This window comes from Aythya ferina, assembly GCF_964211825.1.
Source record: "Aythya ferina genome assembly, chromosome: 21".
Lineage (NCBI taxonomy): Eukaryota > Metazoa > Chordata > Aves > Anseriformes > Anatidae > Aythya > Aythya ferina.
The window spans coordinates 7,832,965-7,855,729 of NC_140319.1; the positions used below are offsets into that span (position 1 = coordinate 7,832,965).

At 39.7% G+C, this 22,765-nt stretch overlaps 1 protein-coding gene and 1 long non-coding RNA gene across 9 annotated transcripts in view; one reads left to right on the plus strand and one right to left on the minus strand.

Moving 5' to 3' along the window:
* The window catches only part of MMEL1 (membrane metalloendopeptidase like 1), a 56,731-nt gene that overhangs the window by 26,240 nt on the left and 7,726 nt on the right, over window positions 1–22,765 (plus strand). For 4 of the 8 annotated variants that reach the window (XR_014685150.1, XR_014685151.1, XR_014685152.1 and 1 more), the window contains exon 13: window positions 1,996–2,127. Coding sequence is in view for 3 of the 8 variants with exons in the window: in XM_084494687.1 (XP_084350813.1) it covers window positions 1,810–1,859; window positions 1,996–2,159; window positions 8,660–8,719; window positions 9,505–9,666; window positions 10,055–10,135; window positions 10,542–10,637; window positions 11,235–11,353; window positions 12,018–12,083; window positions 14,322–14,456; window positions 14,973–15,062; window positions 15,647–15,783; window positions 16,279–16,372; window positions 16,617–16,745; window positions 17,016–17,114; window positions 17,688–17,771; window positions 18,036–18,139; window positions 20,603–20,661 (1,729 nt within the window). In the remaining 5 variants the exon portion in view is untranslated. Of the gene's footprint in view, window positions 1–460; window positions 666–1,719; window positions 1,860–1,995; window positions 2,160–8,659; window positions 8,720–9,504; window positions 9,667–10,054; window positions 10,136–10,541; window positions 10,638–11,234; window positions 11,354–12,017; window positions 12,084–14,321; window positions 14,457–14,972; window positions 15,063–15,646; window positions 15,784–16,278; window positions 16,373–16,616; window positions 16,746–17,015; window positions 17,115–17,687; window positions 17,772–18,035; window positions 18,140–20,602; window positions 20,662–22,765 lie in introns of those variants that run through there. The other 4 variants (XM_084494688.1, XM_084494689.1, XM_084494687.1 and 1 more) reach the window with 3 other exon arrangements.
* LOC311422043 lies at window positions 1,697–22,756 on the minus strand. Its single transcript, XR_014685160.1, has 3 exons — window positions 21,578–22,756; window positions 6,272–6,359; window positions 1,697–1,831 (listed from the first exon to the last, which is right to left on the minus strand). It is a non-coding gene; the product is annotated as an uncharacterized lncRNA (long non-coding RNA).

A 22,765-nucleotide genomic window follows, 5' to 3' on the forward strand; every position in this document is an offset into this window, starting at 1 on the left:
TTCCCAGCCTCAGACACCACGTTAATCGCCGTGCTTATGATAGGCGTGCATAGAAAGCAGTAGGCACAGAGATCTTATTCTTGGCATCTTGATTCTCCATCTGTCAAACGGGCAAAATAATGCCCTTTGGTGTAGTACTGCCGCGTTACAAAAATAACTACGTTGAATCTGTGAGCTGCTTGTCTACTGCAGTGTTACGGGCCTGAACTACCCAGACCTTCCTGAAGGCCAGCTGCACCTCGTGGTAACTACGCAGTAAGGAGGTGGAGGATTCACACACACAAGAAACTAATCTTTTACTGGATGTGGAACCCCCTTCAAACAGAAATAAGAGATCTCTTAAGTCACAATTAAATTTCTAGCTCCGTTCTTCTAAGCAACCTTCCCTTCTGTAGCTCCTTTTCACATATGGCCACCCAGGATCTGCAAGTACATCATTTTTATTTTTTTTTCCTCCCAGATCCTTGTGTTCTTAGACTCCTCTTCAGATGGAGGGATGAGAATAGCTGCCTTCACACTTGAGAGAAGCGTAAGATAACTCGACTCTGAAAGAAAGGCACATTCTCATACAGGTTTTAAGGCAGAGCACTGACTAGAAGAGGAGGCTCAGACCCCTGGCAGAAGAAACTGGCATTCATTGTTTCCCACCCCATTCAGGGAGACAGGTCTGTGCTCATATTCTTGGAACATTTCATTTGTACGTTCCCAGCAAACAGCACTGCCTCAAAGAAATCCCTGCTCTGCCCTCAGCCCCTCCTCCTTCCTTCTCAACACACACCTCTCCGGTCAAGAGGTACCAACCTTCATTTATATAGGATCAACTTTGGCAGGACCAAGGGAAAAAAAAAAAAAAAAAAAAAAAAAAAGAACCTGCTTCTCCCTCCATTACAAAGTCAGTTCTGGAAAAGTGTAACATAAAACCTAAGGGAAATCACATAACCACCTTTTTATTGTCTTATCCAGCTGTTACATAGATTTCCAAGGAGCAGCATAAGAGAAGTTCTGTGCCCAGCCTGCACCTCTCTATAAATCAGTGTGTTTTCAAACTAGAAGCTGTTTCCCTGTATTACACTGAAAAGCTGCCAGCACTCACGGAGCCAGAAGGTTTCAATAGGTTTGCACCTCTCTAACTTCTCATTCCTCCTCCGAGCCCAGCAGCCAAATAACCTGGTGGCAGATTTCGGGAAAGCTAGAGGAAACTTAGCAGCAGCTACAGCAGAGGGTGTAGCTTGTGCTGCCTGCCGCTCCGAGCGCGGAGCCCTCAGCCTGCTCGTGTGATGCAAGCCCTCCTCCCCCTGCTGCTCAGGAGCATTTGCCTGAAGCTGGGAACTGCAAACAGCTGAGCTCAGAACTTTGGGCATGGCTCTGAGAAGACCGAGAAGCCGGAGGTCAGAAGCTCCTGCAAGCCTGGGAGCCGACAAGTGTTCTCGGAGCCTTCTGCTTCCCAAACCCTTTTTCTCTGCTAAGGGCAGAGCAGACACGGCTCAAAGACATTCACACCTGGAAGGATTTCTGTTTGGATTCTACTGCTGCAAACAGAGCCCAGCAGAGCTACTCACGTCCACAGAAGAAGAGGGGAAAATTCTTTGAAGCAGCAAGATACTTTTCGAAGCAGGGAGTGGAAGGAGGCAGTTTTTCCCCTCCTTCCCCCCTTTTGGGAGAAAGGAGTTACCCAACCTAGTCATGAGACTTTTCCACGCTTCCCAAAGCAGGTTTCTGAAGTTATGACCCTGCACCACTGAGTCTGGGGTAGCGTAGCGCAGAGCAGCCCCCACATCCTGAGTGCAGGCAATCCGGTAGGCACGGAAAATGGAGAATGAGGTTGGCAAATCTGTGGACAATCAAATGGACAAATACATGTAATAATTTGGAAGTTTTCTTTACCTATCCTTGCTTTTATTCTGCTTCCTTTTTCTCCCTGATTTGTCATGCATTTACCCCGTTTTGATTTAGCTGTGCTGTTAATTCTCTCTTACCCTCTCCTCCTCAATTTAGAGTTACAATAATGGGGAAATCAGAAAGCCAAATGGATATTGTGGAAAAATCAACAAAACCTGGGAAGAAATCCTGGCGCTTTGTGGCAATCGGTCTGGCTGTCTTGCTGCTCCTCATGACTTGTTCAGTGGTCACCCTGGTAATCCTGTATGCCAGCAGCAGAGGTAAGTAACCTATGAATAATTTGCTTCTTTCCCCTGCAAGCAACATAAGTCTTTTCTGCAGAACTAAATGAAAACAAAAATACAAGAAGGTGAGCTCACCTCTGTGAGGGACTTCACCATCTCTGCCTTGTTCCAAGCTCACAGAGAGAGGATTATGTTGGATTTTATTTTGTTATTAAATTATGTGAAGTAGAATTTTGTTTTTAAGTAACTCTATGCATTTTACTGAGTTTAACATTATTTTGACAAAGGCCAGAATAGTTGCACTATTTTTCAAGGGGAAAATGTACATTTGTGTGTCTTGACATTGCCATTTTATGTAGTACAATGTGAGAGCTTTTTAAAAAAAAGTCAGGGTACTGCTGGAGAGAGAGAGACTTTTTAATATTACATCAGGCAATTTGAGCTCTAGATGAGATGTGGTTCAGTGACTTTCATGAGAATGACTTGCCAGGAACTTGACAAAGAAGCATGTTACTTTGATGTGCTTTACCTCAATATATTAATTGCAGAGCACGGTTACTCCCAAAACCAAGGTTTTCCACTAGAACACCACTTTGCAGTCCTGTTTAAAAATTCTGTGAAGCAATAAACAGGATTGGTAGCAGCACCTGCCTCGTGTTTATCAGTTCTGTCAATGTCTCTTGGTTTCAGAGCTTTGTTAAGCTGCTAAAGACAAAAACCTCCTAAGTATGAATAGCAAAACTAAAGCAAGGCAGTTTTCTCCTTATATTGTCTCTGCATCCCTGCCTGCAGTGAACTGCTTTCTTCAGTATTTGTAAGTACATCAACACCATGCATTGCTGAGTAATAATTCATGAGAAAAGCCTTATTGTTTACTCCTTCACTGCCAACAATTGAATGTTACCAGCATTTGTTCCAGTGCTAGATGAGATCCCAGAGTATTTGGTATTCATAATACTCAGCACTAAGTTGCTGATATTCTGTTACCTCAGGAGACAGAAAAAACAACAACTCCCCAGAGCAAGGTAGCAAAAAACTCCCAGGAGTAGGAATTTCTATATCAGAACACTGGGTTATGAAGACTTTTGTTGCTTGGGTGTATAAAAGATTTGAGAAGGCTGCTGTACACATTGCTTCTTGGGCTCAGGCAAATAAGAATGTAGGCATTATTAATATTTGCCCCAATGTCAGTCTCAGATCAAGATCCATGCAAAGAATCTGTGCACACAAAGCTACTGTGGACTATGGAGGGAAAAAAAAAAAAAAAAGGCAAGCTTGTTTGGGGAAAAGGAATTCCAAAATCTAAATATTTTGCAGGCTTGTATCAGCAATTATGCTTTCATTCCAAATGTTTCCCAGATCCAGACATTCCTGAGCAGAACGTGAGTGCAAAATGATAGCAGAACTGATATGCAGCTACTCCCTGCTCTTTTTTCCTGCTTTCAGTACTAACCTAGAGTAGGTTTCTCTCTCTCAAGTGGAGTTTAAGTGTATGTAGTTGACCTACTACAACAGGAGATGCCAAGATGCAGTCATACCCCAGAGCAGCAATCAGCTTTACGGAAGCAATAGGTAGGACCTGAGCAGCAGGAGCTTCAGTCTGCACAAGCTGCTACACAAGCAAGAGCTTTTCAGTGCAGTTGGTGAAAGTTCAAATGCAGGACAGGGACATTTTTTGTTTCTTGAAAATTTTGCCCAAATACTCCACTTGGTACTGTTTTGATATCTAGGTCCACATCCACACCCAGTCAAAAAGCCTGTTGTTGACTTAGCGAGTGAAAAGTATATATTGCTCAAAGCAATAACATGAGAATAAATCCTACACTGCAACAGGAAAAAATGCAGCTGAACAGTATTCTTGTGATAGAACCAGGAATGCTACCCTTTATTATTATTATTGTTTTTTAATTATTATTTTTACTAATTTAACTCAAGTATGAATTCTGAAATCTGTATGGGATAGTGCTTTGTTTACTAAAAGCTTATTCAGTCCAGAGCTCTTTGCTTCATCTTTTTACATCCTTTATCAGACTAACACTACCCAGACAGGCTTTTAAAAATAATTCTATTTAGCTAATGGAAAATTAAGAGGATTATCTCTCTTTTCTTTTTAAATACATGAGCGTGTTTATAGGCTTTGGTTCAGGGAGCATATTTTTGTTCTTCTTGTATGTATCCTGCAGAAAAGCATTGTTGTGCATGAAACAAGCCTCTGGCTAAAGCAATAGTACATGTAATACACGTGATTATTGACTGTGATTTTATCTATATACTCAGACAAAAAAAAGCCGCACTGAAGCTCACACAGCAGGTTGTTGTATAGTTCTAGAAGCTCTTTGGGGATTTTTGACATCCCAAGTAGTTTTCATACTCGTAAAATATTGTCTAAATAAGCTAAAAGAAAGTATAGTAAGAATAGCAGAGTAATATTTGGGTGAACATAGAAGGCAGGCAGACAGAAGTGAAGTCATTCATTTTTGAATCTGACTGCAGCATGCTCTCAATTACATCTTTCCATCACCACCCACACATCTTTGCAGCCTTTTCACAGCTCTCTCGCAGCTATGTTCCACAAATATTTACCAACCTCCAAATCTCATCACTTGTTGTAGAGGTTACAATTTGAAGAACATTTCAACATTTATTGTAGCTGGCACATCAAGTCGTAGTCAGTGACTTCTCCAAACAACTTCCATTCTCACCTAATTGCCAGTCCTAACCACTCAAATATATTAGCACTTTAATTGATATTTTATTCACTTTCTGGCTGCTAGGCTTGTAGGGTTTCTCAGGTGAGGTTTGCAGATTTTTTTTTGTTTGCATCCCTACTGGTTTTCAGTATTCACATTTATTATACAGGCTGTCATGGAGCTAGTGGGCCTACTCACACACCTCCTAGGCAGTTTACAAACAGAAATACAGTCTTTGGAATAAGGAGTACCTTGTTCTGGGAGCGGATTTCAGAAGACCATGCTATGCCCCTGCATTTCCTATGCTGTAAATGGAATTAATGTGCATTTAAATAATGGTTTGCAAGAGCCTGCTGACTAGGAGCAATACCTAAACTCAGTGCTACCACAGCAGGGAAAAGCTGAGATCTGGCTCATCTCCTGGACTGATGTGTCGTCATTCTTTGGCTCCATGGATGTTCATTAGTGAGTCATCTAGTCAAGGAGATGGAGAATTTAAAGTAGTAGCTAACACAAAAGTCATGAGGAAATGACATTTGGGTGGCAAGACTCAATTCCACTAAGATGAAGCTAAGTGATTGTAAACTGTGGAGGTTGTTAGTGGGAGTGACAGGCCACACAAGGCTGCAAAAGTGGGCAATTATTCAGCCTACTGATCCCACCTAAATTTGCATCAGCTGTACTTACAGACAGAATGTAGGTTAAAAAAAATCACGAGAAGATTGGAGAGAAAAAACATCTGGGTTATGGAATCCATCTGAAGACACCGACGTGTGGCATAGATGATCCTTTCAGAGAAAGAAAAGCTAAATCTGACAATGACATTATCTGTTGCAAACAATGTGCTGTTATATAGCAACAAAGGCAGTCTGTGGTGCTGACAGCGCTTCTGCAGGTGAGAACTGTGGTAGGAAGAGATAAGGTGCTGAAAGGTAAAGCTCACGCTCGACTGCCTGATGACAACTGTGGATCTAAATTGTTTCAATGTGTGCCATCCCCAGCCATCTGTGGTCCTCAGAAAGCACAGTGGCAAACCACTAAACACAAACTGCATGCCTCAGAGGTTTCAGAGAATTATTTGCTTGGGTTTGCCTCTCCAGAAATAAACTTCAATAAGGCAGCAACCTTTTTTTTTTTTTTTTTTTTTTTTTTTTTAAATAAAGTCATCACTCAAAAGATGAACTGCTGAAAAGAACTACAGTGCTCTTCAGGCCTCAGGAGTTATTCTGATAAGCTGCTGCTTACCAGTATATGTAGTGCTGCTCTGTGGCTTCCTGTAAAGTCACGTTAAGATAATGGGATTCTTCACAGTGAATTCAGTGGGGTCTGAAGCATGCACCAGCTCTGACATTTTTCTGGTGAGCAGTTGGCCTCTGAAGTTGTCTGGAGTGCTTATTTTCTTCTTTCTGGAGCAGCCCCACAGCTAAGTTCCTTTTATTTAGCTCTGTTAAAACTTACCCTCCCTTATCAGTTCTCCAATGGTGCTCTGCCAGCCTGGAGGTGAGGAGTGCCTTAAGTCTGCAGCAGGATCTCTGGCTCTTCTCTGCTGAAAAGAAAACTATTTTCAGAGCACAAGCGTGACTTTGTGAAGCAAAGGCAAGAGTAATGCTGAATTCTGTCAGCCATTGAAGAACCTGGTACTGTACAGAGCAGTTGCAGTGCTGAAATCTTTGTCCCATTTGTGTTTGTCTGACTTCCCTCTTGGATTGTTTTAGAAGGAATGCCCAACAAAGGGCATCTCAGAAGAAAAAAAAGTGGTAAATTTGAATGATTAATTTTTTAAAAAAGTTGTAAGAAATTAGATCCTAGACGAAGTTGGCTGGGGGAAAAGCCAAGTGGGAATTCAGGTTTGATAGGAGAAGAGCCAAGCGTTGATTCCCCACAAGCCCTTCCAGTGATGTGTGTACTTTCTGTGCAGCAGGGGGAACGTGGGATTCAGAGCTCAGCGTACTGATTTTCCTCTGCTACAAATCACTGTCTTCATGCCTTAAATTAGTATCAAATGTGAGTTCACGCCCCACTGGTAGGATTTTCTGTTCAGAAGTTTCCTACCCTGGCTCTTTACATCTTGCCAGATGCCCGTTTTGTTACAGCTGTGTTTGGGCTCTGTAGAACATCAGCCTGTAAGCTGGCCTTCCCACCTCTGTGCTCACAGCAGGCTTTGTCATCATGAGAACGGGAGGCTCTGTCATGGCTCAACGTGGCACTAATGTTTAACCAGAAAAATACGTAGAGAAGTCATAAAATCATAGAATCTGAGTTGGAAAGGACCTACAAGGATCATCGAGTCTAACTCCTGATATCTATATTTATACTGAGAACTTGAGCAGGTGGTTGCTTGTGGTTTTGTCAACCAAAAGGTTTGTTGCTTGTGGTTTTCTCAAATGAAGCAAGTTGAGAAAAACGAGATGTTAGGAGGTACATTTTACATTTGTTTTAAGTTGTTTGAGGTTCGAAAGGTGCAATTGCCAGAGCCTTGGTAAAGTGAACAAAGGCTCCACAAATACCTTGTGGAGGAAAACGGGGCAGCATTGGCCATATCTCAGAGTCAGGCTGGCTTGCTTCTTTGTCAGGCATGGTAGCGAGGCATAAGAGACAGTTGATAAAACAACAAAGGAACCACTTTTAGAAGTAAGCTGAGAGCCCCTCACCAGCCATTTCTAATTATTTGTTTTCATGGCCGAGTTTCAGAGCTCTGTGTGCGTAACCAAGGCTTCAAAAACAGATTTGGCTTCCCTGCTTATGTATCTCAATTACATTTCCACGATCACAAGAGCTTCTTGAATGAGGGGAGTTAGAATCTTGCTGAAAGCAGCTGGATTCCAGAAACTGAAGGTAGATGTCGTGAGATTATATTAAAGGGAAAAACTTCAATTAAAAACAGGCTTCAGCTGAGTCCCGTCCTATCCCATCCTTGAGAAACAATGGAAGAAATACAGCATACTCAATGCAGTTCTCCTTCCCACCTTACCCAGTAGTATTTCTCCTCTAGGAGAATTTCAGAACGGCTTTGAACTACTAACTTTTCCCTAGAGATATCCTCCCCCCAGAAGTACCCTCGGCTTTTAACTATATATTTTATTAGAGGGTTGAGGAAACTCCAGAAATTGTGCTTGCCTCATCTAGTAGCAAAGTGCTAAACCCCTCCCTGTGAAGCTTCATATTGTTATAGATATTTTGCTCATCCCATGTTCAGATTGGTAGACACTAAACTATTATAAGGCATGTGGTTATTCTAATGCAGATCTACTCCCACGCAGCACAACAGCACTCAGCTGAACCCTGAATATTACATTCCCAATCACAGTGGGGGCTTTTTATGTTGCTTCCACTGATGAACTTCAAAGCCCTCTTTTCTTCCCTACTGTTTTATTTCTATCTGAATTACTGTAATCTTGTTTGCTCTCATGTAAAACACTTGTTTTCCTTGGAAGAAATTTGAGTAACTTTTCTGCAAACAACCTAGTCCAAGGATAAAAAAGTGTTTTAAGACATGGCAAATTCTGTTGGAAAGTCAGGGTGTCAGGTTTTTGTTTTCACATCAAGAAGCTCTGTGTCACTGCCATCAGACTTATAGCAGTACATTTACTACAGCGCAGCAAGCAGCGAGAGCTAGGCACTGCTCCAGTTCCTGCTCACTGACATTAGCAGTGCGTAGGTTTTTGTGGAGCTTCACTTGAAGAGGTCTTCACTAAGAGATGTCTTTAGTGTTGATACCTTTTGCTGACACGTAGTGTTCACTTGCTCTAAAACTAAACAGACCTGTTATGAAGGTTGGGCTGCTGGTGAATGACATTGGTAGCAATTTCCAACTAATTGTCTGCTTTCCTGTTTTTCTTCCTCCAGGCACACACTATGGCACCAATTCAGGCAACATATGTACCACACCTGGATGTGTTACAGCAGGTAATGAGTCGTACTGTGAATAATACTTGCAGAAGTGGTGTTTTACAAATTGTTAATCCTATCCAATCTGAATAAACAGTAGTGCAGGCTTTAAGATTGGAGAAGGTTAAAAGAAATGAAACTCTTTCTGTCAAAGGCAGTGAGTACAGCATCCACAAACAGTTCCATGTGTAAAGGGAAGGAACACAACTACTGTTCTTTTTCCATTATATGCTTTGTCATCATTTAATATCATTTATAAGGTGGTCGTACAGCAAGATTTCTGTTGTGGTCATCAGTTCTCTGGACACGAAGACGTGGCTTTACCAACATAGTCTGTATCTATGACATATCCAAAATTCCCTTAGATCTAATTCTCTATGAAAGAGAGTGTATTGTACATATGGGGCTATTCACCTTATTATCTTGGACATCTACTGAAATACTTCCATTATATACAATCAAGAGAGGTAAGACCACAATAGAGATGTTCAGTTATCCCCTGGAAACACTGGATTCATAGGTAGAGACCTAACCTAGGGCTTCAGGCTGCACATGCCTGTAAGGCCCTGTGCTGTAGGAGAATTATCATTCTGTCGTTCAGAGGCTCCTTCTGTAAAGCACTATAATTGCAGTGCAGATGTCTGCCATCAGATGCTTCTTTGCATTTTTAAATAGAGAATTAGATCCTTTGAGTCATAATACATGATAAGCAGCATAAGAAAGATGCCTTTCTACCAATCTTCGGTAGTCCCAGAAATTACTGAGCAGTCTGTGGAACTCAACTCTCCTATTTTGATACCTAGCTGCTAGAATAATTCAGAATATGGACACAACAGCTGACCCTTGCAAGGATTTCTATCAGTATGCTTGTGGTGGCTGGCTGAACCGGCATGTTATCCCAGAAACTAGCTCCAGATACAGCATTTTTGACATCCTGAGAGACGAACTGGAGATCATCTTAAAAGGTAGGAGTGAGCCTTCTCTACCCTTCCATTTCACTTCAGATATTGTTTACAGTACACTATAGAGAAAGTGTAGATTGTGATTTTTTTCCCCTCTAGTCCTTTAATCTGTCTCTGACTACATCCATTTAGTGATAACATGCTGTTCCCATTAAAAAAATGGCCATAGGTGATTTGGTACTAACTTCAAAGGCAGACGGACAAGCTGTGTGCATGTCCTTCTTCCTGACACTTTTTTCCTTTAATAGCTCCTTTAAAGAGCACTCTAGTTTAATAGTAATTGAAGCCTAAGGTAACAGATATTTATCATAGCCCTGAATTCTCAGTGATTTCTATGAAAAGATCAAAGTTTTCCAGTGCAAAAATCTCACTGCAGTGGTTCCTTCCCCAGGTGTGTTGGAGACTTCAGATCAAGGGGACAGAGAAGCATTTCAGAAAGCTAAGATACTTTACAAGTCATGCATGAATGAGAGTGAGTCCCTTTTTCTTCTGTTCTCCTGTTCAGTACCAGGCATACAACTTGAGCAAAAGTCTAGTGTTCTTGCGTGGATAGTAAATCATTCAGATGAACACAGATGCCTTCACACATTGCACAGATACTGGTTACCAACCTCCCATATGCAAAGCTTCTCCTTCTGAGTGCAAAAGTGCATCTTATTTAATTTTTTTCCAAAGCCATTCAGTCAGAATCTGTACATATTTCTGCTACGTTTATGAAGACTAATGTAGAAAACAGATTTTTGGTATCTCTTATTTTCTACTATGACAGATTCAGTTTCAGATTTAAACTGGTAGAAGAAAAGTAGGTAATAGTCCTTTCTCCATCCCTCCTCCCACAGCTCTCCAAAACAATGTAGTAATTGTTTTTCCTGTCTCAGGTCTTATAGAGCAGCGAGATTCATTGCCTCTGCTAGAGGTCTTAACAATGGTTGGAGATTGGCCAGTGGCTTCTGCAGACTGGAATGACACCAAAGGTAATTCTGAGCCCAAAAGAGTTCAGTAGCACTAAGTCTGAATAAGATACTGCACTAAGGTGACAGCCTGTCCTTGATACTCTGACTTTTGCTCACAAAGAAAAAATTAAAGTGTAGGATGTAATGCATACACATTTGGCATGCAGTGATCTGTAAAGTACTTTAAATTAAAATACCTATATTGTAAGATCTCATTCATGAACACTGGACATTTTAAGGCATGGTTAGGAAACCTACGGGACCAACGTGAAAAATGAAAACAAAAAAAGCTATACAACTAATCTGTGTTCTAATACTTGCATACTAATTAGAGATTGAAGCATAATACCCTAATTAGTCAAGGTCATGATGATTTATATTGTGCATATATTGCAATATACAAATTAATCAGCTGCTGATTAATATCATCAAGATAGGTAGGACCAGTGAGAACACTGCCTAGCTATTCGTAACCCCTGTAGGGATGTCCTGTGCAAATATTCTCACTTGATTTCCAGTCTGTTTCTAAACAATTTCAGCAGTAGCCTTGCAGAGACTACAATTTTATCAGTCCTAAGATAGTGATAAATAATGCACATTTTCCCTTTCATGTCACAGAACCGGGCTGGAGCATGGAAGAGAAACTCTCCATAATGAACTCCAGATTTAACAAACGTGTCCTCATTGACATGTTTGTATGGAATGATGACCGGGATTCCAGCAGACACATTATTTATGTAAGAAAAATATTTCAGGGAATTATTTATGTACAGCAGAATTATAATACAGTTATTTGCCCTACATACAGATTAGCTTTCCATACGTCATATACTCAACTGACAAAATTTATGCAGTGGTTCTGTACCCTCAAGTGGCTGATACATCTCAAAGTTATATTGAGAAACATTTTGTGGTACCATAAATTGTTTTTGTTTCAGCTAAGTAAATGGACCTTTGCTGATTTACAACACTTAAGAATTGAAAATGCTTGTGACTTGCAAAATGATTATTAGGTTTAATGTAAAGCAGGAAACCACGTGTTTAAGGTAGAAGCGTAAATAATATTTCAGAACTCACTTGAGTATTCTTATGCATGAATTCTAGCCCTCAAACTTCTTTTCTAAGTTGTTTAAGCTTATTCTTATATATCAATGACTACTTAAAGATTTTGCTCAATAACCCTTGTTAAACATCCATCCTGTTGTCATTTAGAAATTCAGAGACAGAAGTTGTGTCTTCCATCCCGGTTTCTAGAAAACTGAAGTTCTTTACTGTTTGGTAGAAGCATATTGTTGGCCATTCCAACATTGGATGGCATGTGCAGCATTTCATGTTGTCTTTCAAGGACAACACCAGTTCCAGTTCATCCCTAACTAAATACATGTATATGATTTCTTTCAGATTGACCAACCTAGTTTAGGAATGCCATCAAGAGATTACTACTTTAATGGAGGCAACTATCAAAGGGTAAGTACTCCTTGTGATTTATTTACTATGTGCTACTAAAGTAATATCATTAATTATTCCCATATTTCAGAAACCTCAAATACATTAATCTTCATGTTATGCAACAGACTGACATTCACAGCTACTTTTTTTCTACTTATGCCAAAGTTCCATTAAACTTACAAATGTACTGAACAATTATATAAACACCAAGCCCCCCCAGAACCGGCTAACTCACATGGCCTTCTTCTGGTCTGTGTGAACAAAATACAATTGTGTCTTATAACTTTAAAGTCTCTAATTTTGAAAGATAGGTTCACATTTTAGTGCTTATATCTTCTAAAACCACTGGTTCTGGCTACTGCTAAAGAAGGTACTAGAAAGTGGGTTATAAATATGATCTAGTGTGACAATTCTCCCATATTTGAGCATACAACGCCACAAAATGACTGTTATTGAACACCAAAATATTCAAAAGTTTACGCTCATTGAGAGAAAAACAGTTTTTACAGCAACAGCAACATTAAGGGATACTCATCTGGTAAGAATCTGCTGCCACTTTCTTCCTCCCCACCCTCCCACCTTTCCCCAAAATTACATTAAAGTTGTGAGAGAGTAAGTTCTAGCTGCTCTTCCTTGTAGGCACTCAGGGTGAAAGTGTGAGGTTCTGTAAGAACTTAGTAAGCTGGGGCAAACACTCCGATAATTTGTTTCCAGGCTGAAAATACTGCTTCAGTACTTTTTATTCTGTCAATTATGTCATATTTGCAGAGAGGATTTGCAACCTAACATCAAACTAGTTTTCTTAACATGAATGGAAGGGTATAGAGAAAAAAAAAAAAACAATCAGCATTTCAGACTCTGTATAGTTGCTTGAAAGACAGATTAAAAAAAAAAAAAAACAAGATCAGTTTGATTAGTTTTCTTCTGATTTCATTGTACTGGAATATAGTTCCATATATAATACAGTCTAAAACACAGCCCTGTGAAATTTTCAGGAGGTTGTTTTTCCACACCTTCTGGCCAGCTTTATAAACTGTCAACTTCTGTTAATCTGTCTCAATTCCCACATGGTTGTGTTGGGAACTATAGAGGGCTGTTCTGAAGTTTGCTGTTAGCTTTTGGAACTAGGATTCTGTTCTACAGGTTTCACCTATGTAGTAACAGTTACATTAGGAAAGAAGGATATTTATGCATCACTACACAGAATTAAGATTTGAAACAACTTGGGGTAGAAAGACAGGTATAATATACACTGATAATCTTAATTTAGTAAAAGAAAACTCAATATTTAAAGTAGCTTTAATTTGAGGCTATAAAGAAGGACTATGGCTGTATTTTTAATTTTTATGAATAAGGAGGAGAGACGACCCCTTTTTATTTGCTATTTAACAGCTCACTTCCCACAAACAATGAACCAAACTGATGACCCAAACTCCCTCTCTGCTTAGTCCAGCATCTTTTGGCAAGACTCCTACTGAGGCCTGTGGGAGTCCAGCCTGATTAAGGCCTCAGCATTCAGCCTAAAAACACAAGCCATTATCATGTAAGTGCCCAGACTCAATTTCACAACAGTTATTTATCTGGTTTCCAAGGTCTATGTAGGAAGAAAAGTATGCAAGAATAATAGGTAACGTTAAGCTTTCTTCTATCAAAGACATGTACTAAGCAGTCAAATATCTTTATAGGGAACACTCTGAGAAATAACTCACAGCCAGACCTTCCTACATGTATTACAAATAAAGTAAAGGTATCACTGGGAACCATCTGAGAGAGCTTTTCTTTCAGGTAGTAAAACCAGAGTTTGAAGAATTTACAGTATTACTTCCAGAGAACTTAAATCTTCCGTGTTTACCTTTACCTAGTGCTTTGTCTAGTTAGGGATCACTAATTCCCACGTTGTGACTTAAGGCACAGGGCTTTCTCCTTGCTCAAGTAGAAATTCTAACCTCAGACTTTACTTCCTTATATGCTGTAACTCTAGAAAGTGCTTCTTTTATGTGTTTTGAGATTCAACTGCACTGCAAAGTATTCCAGGGTGAGGTAAGGTCCTAGGTTTTGCAGTAGTATCCATTACATTAAAGAAAAAAGTGGGTGTAGAAGGTTTCTTTGGAGACCATAGCAGAGGATGTGGCCACTGGGCCAAACTTCTTCCACAGCAGACTCTGTAAAGCTAAAATAATTGTTTGCTGAATGAGGAATGACAGACAGCTAATCTCTTCTTTATGACTCCATACACACACTATTCCTTGCATGTAGGTGAGAGAAGCTTACCTGCAGTTCATGATCACTATTGCTAAAATGATCCGAGAAGACAAGAACGTATCTAAAGATGATTTGCTTGTCCAAGAGGAAATGACAAAGGTCATGGAGCTTGAAACAGAGATTGCAAATGTGAGTACAGAAATCAAGAAGTTCTCAGGATGTTTGGGTTGGGGTGAGGCAGAAGTGTCTCACCGTATTTTGTAGCAGCTTGACACAGCACAAAACTCATGGCCAAGAGGAAAAGGAGGGGGGCAAGAGACTTTGTGCTGTGATCAGCCCAGAAACCAGAACCTCTGCGTGTATAATTACATCCATTGTAGACACTGCTACTCTGCCTGCTCTAACCCTAACCATACTTATTTTTGGAAGTCTCCTAAAGCAGGATAATCTATGTTCTGCTGAGCTGCAATAAGATAACCCCAGAGCTATCTTCCTTGGTGTTGTAGACTCTTAAAAGCTTGGCTGTTCATGCTAATGATGCATTATTTAGAGGGACCTGAGTTGCTATACTGAAGCATAGAAGCATTCATTTCCAAAAGAAATTTGTTTTTCTTCTCAGTACTATTTAAGCGTGCCTATGTGCACATGCATACATGCAACTTCAACCATTGACACTTCTAGTAATAATCTTGTGATTGTCTTCAGGCAACTACCCCAGCAGAAGAAAGGCACGATGTAACCTTGTTATACAACAAAATGACCTTAAAAGAACTACAGGATAAGTTTGCATTGAACGTAAGTGTTTAACAGGCAGTCTACAATTTTCAGCCTCCTATTATTACTATGTAAACTGGAAATAGCTATTTGAATTTGTCAGTGATGCAACAAGAAGTATAAAATGTGCATTCTTAATGTTATTTTCAGAGTCTTATAAAGCATTTTTCTCCTGATCAACACTACAGATGAAGTATTTGCTGTATTTTCTGTCTCTAGATTAATAATGGTTATTACCTACTTGGTGTAAAGATAAAAACATGTACCTCAAAGTACTTCATATAAGAAGGTGAACTGCATCTTTGGTTCATACATTCTAAAACAAATTCTGGAGAAAAAAAAAAAAAAAAAAGATCAAGCCCCAAACAATCAGTCAAAATAAGGTTAAATCTAGACCATATATTAGAAAAATTTACTAACAGCAACTGAACCTCAGCATTGCTAGAGCAGGAAACAAGGATCTGTATATCCAGCAGACCCTTTCTTGTGATTTTGTTAGCTCTGCTGCCAACACTAGAACATTCCATACCATGGACTGTAGAAACTCTGGACAGTTACTAAGGCACGTAAACACCTGGCATGAGTATGTCTTCCTCTCTGCCTAGGAATTTAACTGGACCTTCTTCATCCAAGGTGTCATGTCTTCAGTAAGCGTTCAGGTTGACCCCGAAGAAGAGGTGGTTGTATATGGCATGCCCTACCTACAAGAGCTAAAGGCAATTATCTCAAAGTACTCAGCAAGGTAAAAAGAAAAGGAAATACCGAAAACAGTCACAGAAATATTGTGGAAACTGATTATTGGGCCCACTTGCTAATTCTGCCAGACTTGCTCTTAAAAGATTCAGAGGGCTTCACTATGAAATATGAGAAGTGTCTTCTAAGGTCCAAGGGTCCCAAAGTACTGTGGTAGTAGGTATCTCTTTGGCTCGTGTGCTTGGGAGAGGGTTTAAATAGGAAGAAATATGACATGGGCATTAGCTTGTTACACTCTTGTTGGGAGGATGGGGCAGGGAGAGAAGAAAAATAAATCCCTGAACAGACCAGAGAGCACAGTGCTCAGTCTGGATGCTTCTAGAGTTAGCCAGCCTGTTAAATAAGAACAATCATTTGTAGATGTTCTGAAACTGATGACTGGCAATCACAAACTTCCTCATCAAAATTTAGTGCAGACAGTCAGAGGGGAACTTTATGTTACTTTTTACAAGAGATTAACTTCAGCTTTGCTTTCCCTGCACAGCACCATCCAGAACTACCTCATTTGGCGACTCATAATTGATCGAGTCAGCAGTTTGAGTCGGCGTTTCAAGGATGCACGGGCAAACTACAGGAAGGTATTTCCTCTCTTCCTAAAGAGACTATAGAGCATAGTACTGGCAGAGAGTTCCCCATTCACTAAGTACAGTTTTGCCAACACAAAGACATTGTTATATCATATAAAACACAAAACAAATCTGAGAACAATCATGATAGAAACCTTTGTCTCAGGTTAGCCCCCTCATTAGGCAGCAATTTGGCAGAGGATTTTGAATAAAAGATGTGTAGGCAGAATTGATCCTGTGGTGTTTCAAATTCTAGGCACTTTATGGGACAACACTGGAAGAAGCCCGCTGGAGGGAATGTGTGAGTTATGTCAACAACAACATGGAGAATGCAGTGGGAGCAATGTATGTCAGGGAGACATTTGCTGGTGAGAGCAAGAGGATGGTATGTAGTTTTACCCTTTTGTACTGTTGTACCCCCAGTGACCATTCCCCTCCATCTGATCTCCCAGCTTGGTTTATCTGGTAAAGAGATCCGTCAGCCAAAAATTAGAAAGCATAAGAACTCATTTGTAATACTGTTTTTAATGTGAAGTATCATAATTTAGAACACAATTTGGGAGAAGTCAGCTTTCAGTAGGAAACCTTTCATCACCTTTGCTGTGGCTAGGAAAAATAAGACGTAAATAACTTTTTTTTTTACTGCCTCTTTTAGGTCCGAGATTTAATAGATAAGATTCGTGAAGTGTTCATTGAGACATTAGATGAGTTACAGTGGATGGATGAGGCATCTAAAGAGAAAGCTCGTGAGAAGGTCAGAGAAAACAAGAAACTTCAGTATCCCTTCATGAATATGAAATCTTTGGAATTTTGTTGCATCACTATTCCCGGTTCCTCTTCAAATGAGAGGAGAAAACTTTACTGTTCACTATCCTGTTATCCATTATCCTATTACATTGTGCCTTTCTTTTTAATCCTTTACTAGTTCACACACATTTTGTTTCCTTTAATGAGTCTTGTGAACCACATTATAAGTAAAGAGAGAAGATAACACCCAATGCATCAGCTACAGTGACAGCTGAATACAACGCAGACCCCAAAGGAAAGTTGTCATTGATTTTAGGACTATCAGTGCTGTTGCAATACCAAGAAAGCACTAGGTGAGGGTTAAGCTCAATCCCTGTCAGATAGTGCTATAGGGTCTGCAAGTCTACCACAATGGCGGGAGGAGAGGGAGGCTTTGTTTCACATTTAAAAAAAAACACCTCACTATGCAAAAGGGTGTATCTGAAGACTGTTTTCAGCCATTTTTATCCAAATTCTTACACACAAGGGGGCAATGAAAAAAATGAATCAAATGAGGAAAAAGTAAACTCTTTTCTTCTAGGCAATGGCAATTAAAGAACAGATTGGCTACCCAGATTATATTTTGGAAGATCACAATGAAAAACTAGATCAGGAATATGCCAATGTAAGTATGCTGTATGTACCTCAGTAAGTACCTCAATATAAAAGCCTACAATTATTTTCTCACCATTTGGTGTACTTGTGCCTATGTAACTTATTTCCAAGTGGCTAGAAAGCATTGATTGCATTGAGCATTTTATAATCATTAGCTCTTTGCATGCAGTTATCACTTAACTTGCATTCAAAACACTTTAGAAGATACATTCATTGGCACAAGGAATTCCTCATTCAGCACAGCTCACTGATACAGAGATATCTGTTTCTTCAGCTAAACTTCAGCGAGCACAGTTACTTTGAAAACATCCTAGAAAATCTGAGAGCTGGAGCCCAAAAAAGCTTGAGAAAACTTCGAGAGAGAGTTGACCAAGATATGTAAGTTTCAAGACTACATACACAATCTTAAATCCTGGAATAACAGTTATCATGTTTTAGTCATATGCTGTGGATAAGTGAAAATGTTTATATTTGAGATCTTGTAAGTTATTTCCTGGAATTAAACAAGTAGTTCATTGCTTCTTGTAGTAGGAGTTCATTCAGTTCTCTTGGAATCTCACTAATGAATCTGAATGCAAAGCAGCTTGATGAAGGATTAAAGCTACTTAACACAAAAGCAGTGACAGATCTTTCTGGTGACTCAGCAAGGAGGAGAGGAGATAAGTAGTGTTGGAATCTCCAAAATAAGCAATTAGAGGAAAGAGAAGCTTGAAGTATTCTGGCCAGAATTCTGTTGGAAATATACTCTGTCTTAAGGAAGTTGAAGACCAGATCCAGTTAACGCCTACTTCCAAGCTGATAACTTCACACTACACTTAGTAAGGTAAAAGTGTATTTTTCAGATACTTCCTGTCATAAGTACAGGCTTGGCTGCTTCATGATTCCTTCTTTTACTCATTAAGGCATCCAAGTAAATCTCAGGTCTCGTGCCTGTATTGCCCTGGCTGTTACCTCATAGTTCTCTAGTCTTAGACAAATCCTCAGATTGGTGCTCATCTCAAAAAAAAAAAAAAAATCAAATATAAGTAGCATGTTTATAAGGTATTATATAAAATACATTATTTACAGCAACAAATGCACTAGAATATGACCCAGTTTCCAGAGCTCTGAGCTAACCAATCTGAACTTTTAATAGTCCATTTGGCTTCCTGAGCTACACAGCTCCAATACAGTTACTTGGCAAAGCTGCTGCCGAATGCATTAGCAACAGAGACAATTAGAATGCAAGGCTGAAGTAAGGAAGCTAATACCAAATTGATGTGTTGTTCACTAGCGGGCTTCCAGCCTGTGTGATGCTGGAAGAGAAAAGGAAACAACACATCTTGACCAAACGTAAACCAACAGTTATTAATAAGCAAACAAAAGACTCTCCAAAGGGAAGCCCAGGTCAAGTTAATCATCGCAAAGTCTATTAATACTTTTCCTATCTCTCTTCCTGTGAGGTAGTTTATAACTCAAAACAAGAGCAGACAATGCAGACACTTAGAAGTAAATTACTGATGAATAATTCACCAAGGAGGTTTTTTAAGCAGAGCTTTTTTAAATGCTTCCTCATTACTTGATTGCATCAATCCTGGGGCTCTTCATAGCAAGAATTCTTGCAGAGGACTGATTTTCTTCATCCACAAACTGTGTTACAGATCACTGCTGCCTTTTGCAGTCTGTCTACAGAGACTGTTAGCGCTTCAGCAAGAATTCCCCACACCCCTGCTCATTCTAAGTGTTGTTGAAGACACATTTGCCTTTTCAACAATTAATGCATTGGGCCTTCTTTGCCTCCCTGTTTGGCAATATACAAAATACCAATAATTTGTACTTTTTTACCCAACCTACAGTTTTCTAGTGACATCAACCCGGAGTCTTGAAAGGTTTTCCCAAGGAGACAAAACTACTTCCACTCCAGCTCACCATTCCATTAAACCAAATGAGTGTGTGTAACTGACAATGTTGATGCTACTTTGTTAAATCTAATGATCAATTAGTAAGTCAGTGCTCATAGTTAGATTTTCTTTTCAGAGCAGCCCAGTAGTTACATCAAGGTAACGGTAAATATAGCAACTATTGGCACCACAAGAAACTGTAGGGATGAGAAATGTGGAAAGAGGAATGTCTGAGGCTGACGCTGCTAAACACTTTCCATGAGCTCATGGATCCAACTGTTACTGCATTGGTCAGTAAAGCAGGCTGACTAGAAGTGTACATCAGGTAGAAGACATGGAGGGATGGGCAGAAGGGAAGAAATACAAAGAATAAAAAAGCTGTCAAGCTATTGGGAATATTTTCCAGGAGCAGCTTTCTTCAAGCAAGAATTACTTAAAGATAGTACTCATTATCATTATCTATAAAATATTGGACTCCGAAGGCAGACATTTGCAAATCTGGAGTCAGATATGCAATGAGTGCGATTGTTCAGTTTTAATTAATTTTTTTTCAACAGATAAGTTTTGTCTTAACTTCTCATTTGGAGTATCTGCCTTCTGCTGCTTAAAACATCATCTATATGCTAATTTTCTTTTTAATGCAATACTTCTCATTTCCTCTTAAACTCAGAGTGTTAAAGTGACCTAGTAAACAGCCACCACACTTCACCCCAGTGTAGCTGTTCAACATTCAAGAGCAAATGCATTTCTCACTTCAACTTGGTATTCTTCTGAGTGAAAGATGCCAATGAGTGAGAGTTCAGGTATTTCCTCATATAATTATTTCTTGACAAGTGCGTGTAGTGGCAGCCTTCTTCCCTACCTCAATCTTTTCCTTACATGTCAATCTGCATTTTTGACTGATCAGTAAGAAGAATGTTTATAGTTGGTGACTAACTTTGTGTGAAACATTTATTTTTAGATGGATAATCGGGGCTGCGGTGGTCAATGCTTTCTATTCCCCCAATCGGAACCAGATAGGTAGGTTTACAACAATTTTACGCAGCTGTATGGACCTAATTAACCATTTATTGCTCCACAACAGTGCATGTCAGCTGTCTAGAGGTAAACCTGCCTCTGCCTTTGAGGAAATTCTGGGCAAGATAGACAGGCTGTTCTTTTCAAAATGTTGTTTTGTTGATGAATATTCAAATCCCCACCACACATGCACACTTGGCAGGCATAGTTCATATACTGCAATTGGAACAGCCTTATGTTTGAAAGCCTGAGACAGTAACTGCTACTATGTGAGTGCCAGCTTCAGCAACCAGAGTGCTCATAGCATATTCTGGGCTGTTTCTACTCATGTTTCCACATTCCTGATAAACACAAGGGCAGCTTTCCAGTTTGTTTTCTGTACAGACAGTACAGAAATAGTTTTGCTAAGGAGTATAATAGACTAAAGAAAGCTGCCTCAGCTTAATGTGATGTTAGGTCCGAGATACTTTGGAGAGTTGCTAGCCTGACCTCTCTTGTTCATAGCAGACAAGAAGATCCTCAGCTGTAAGACTTACTGAACTTGTCTGGCTCCATGTACTCCCCAATTCCTGCAGGTGGCCAGAAGTCCAGGTTAAGCCTAGAGATACAGCAGTCTTTGCTGAACTCTGAGCACCTCACACAGGCAAGGAGCTCGGTCATTTCTGTTATGTAGTGGTAATCTGAATTTCCAGGGCTCCAAGAGCTTCTATTGTTAAGTACTGTCAAATAGTATAAGAGAAATATCTGTGCCTTTCTTGAGCAGACAAAATCTGTATCTTTTTTGAAGGACAGGATAAAACCACAGTCAAAAGGAAAGATTTAGATAATTTCTAAAGGTAGAAACACCCAAAGCACTCATTGTTTAGTCCTGTAGCCTCATCATAAAAGACTAATTCCTATTTACGCAGCTTAAACTTACCTTCATGTTGTAGGCATGGTAAAGCTGAGACCAGTCAGTCCTTCAGCCTCAGTAGCATGCTCCTGCAGCCTGCTGATCCAGACCATCTTAGAGCAAAAGGTGTATTTGCTCTCAGGCTCCCCATTTATCCACACTGTTTTTATTCTGATAGTAATCAGCTGTGAGCCAGCTTTCCCGCAGTGAACTCGGGCCTTGAAGAAGTCTTTTTCCTCTACAGCTTTGTTCTTGTAAGCAATGTGGAAGTAACTGGCTTAATTTGAAGATGGATATTCAAGGCAAATCCCAGCACAGCTGCCTGCAATAGCGTAGATGTCCATTAAATCCTATTTCTTTATATCTCCAGTTTGAGGAAACTAATTTTCCACACTACTTTCAGTCTCTTGCTTCTGCCTTACTACAGCCTGTCCTATATATTTCTCCTCAAAAACGCATGGATAGAAAATTCTATGTGGTCAAAAAGGCTCGTGACTTTGAATGAAGTATTTGCCATATAATTACAGTATTTCAGTTTTTATAGAATGTCTCACTAGAATGGAGTGCTTACAGTCTTAATTCTTCTAGAAGCATGTATGTCTTTCATTTTACATACACGGGAAAAAGACTAAATCTACTGATTCTCTATGAGGCTTCAGTAGACTGAAGAAGGATATGCCTCCTGCTGCCCTCCTCCTCCTCCTCCCCAGGCTGACATGTAAGCACACTCAGAGGTTTGGAGGTTACTGCTGTGTATGTTTTACACACTGAGTGTTGTCAGTAACCAGCATATGATTGCTAACCTTTCTTCAACAAAAGTAAATCAATGAAATAACCATTAGTTCCCCTGTAAAATGTCTCTAAAGCACAAACTGTACCTATCTCCAAACTACAGTTGCTAAAAGTTTTGTTCTTGATTGGTGGGAGCATACGTTATAGATCAAATTAGGCTAATGTTGAAATGTAAATGATGGTTGGTTCTCAAACGAGGAGATACTGACATTGCAGATGTGCTAAATTAAACCTTTATTAACTTGTCATTTTCCATTTATCTAGTGGGAAGTAAATTCACATGGGGAGGCAAGACGGTGTTTCTAATAATTTTATATTTTAGGTTCTTTCCTGACCCTTAAACCAAATAACCACTCAGTTTGCAAAATATGCAAAAATAAAAGCTATTCTATAGCATCTTCTTCTCTCTTCCCCTTGTTGTAG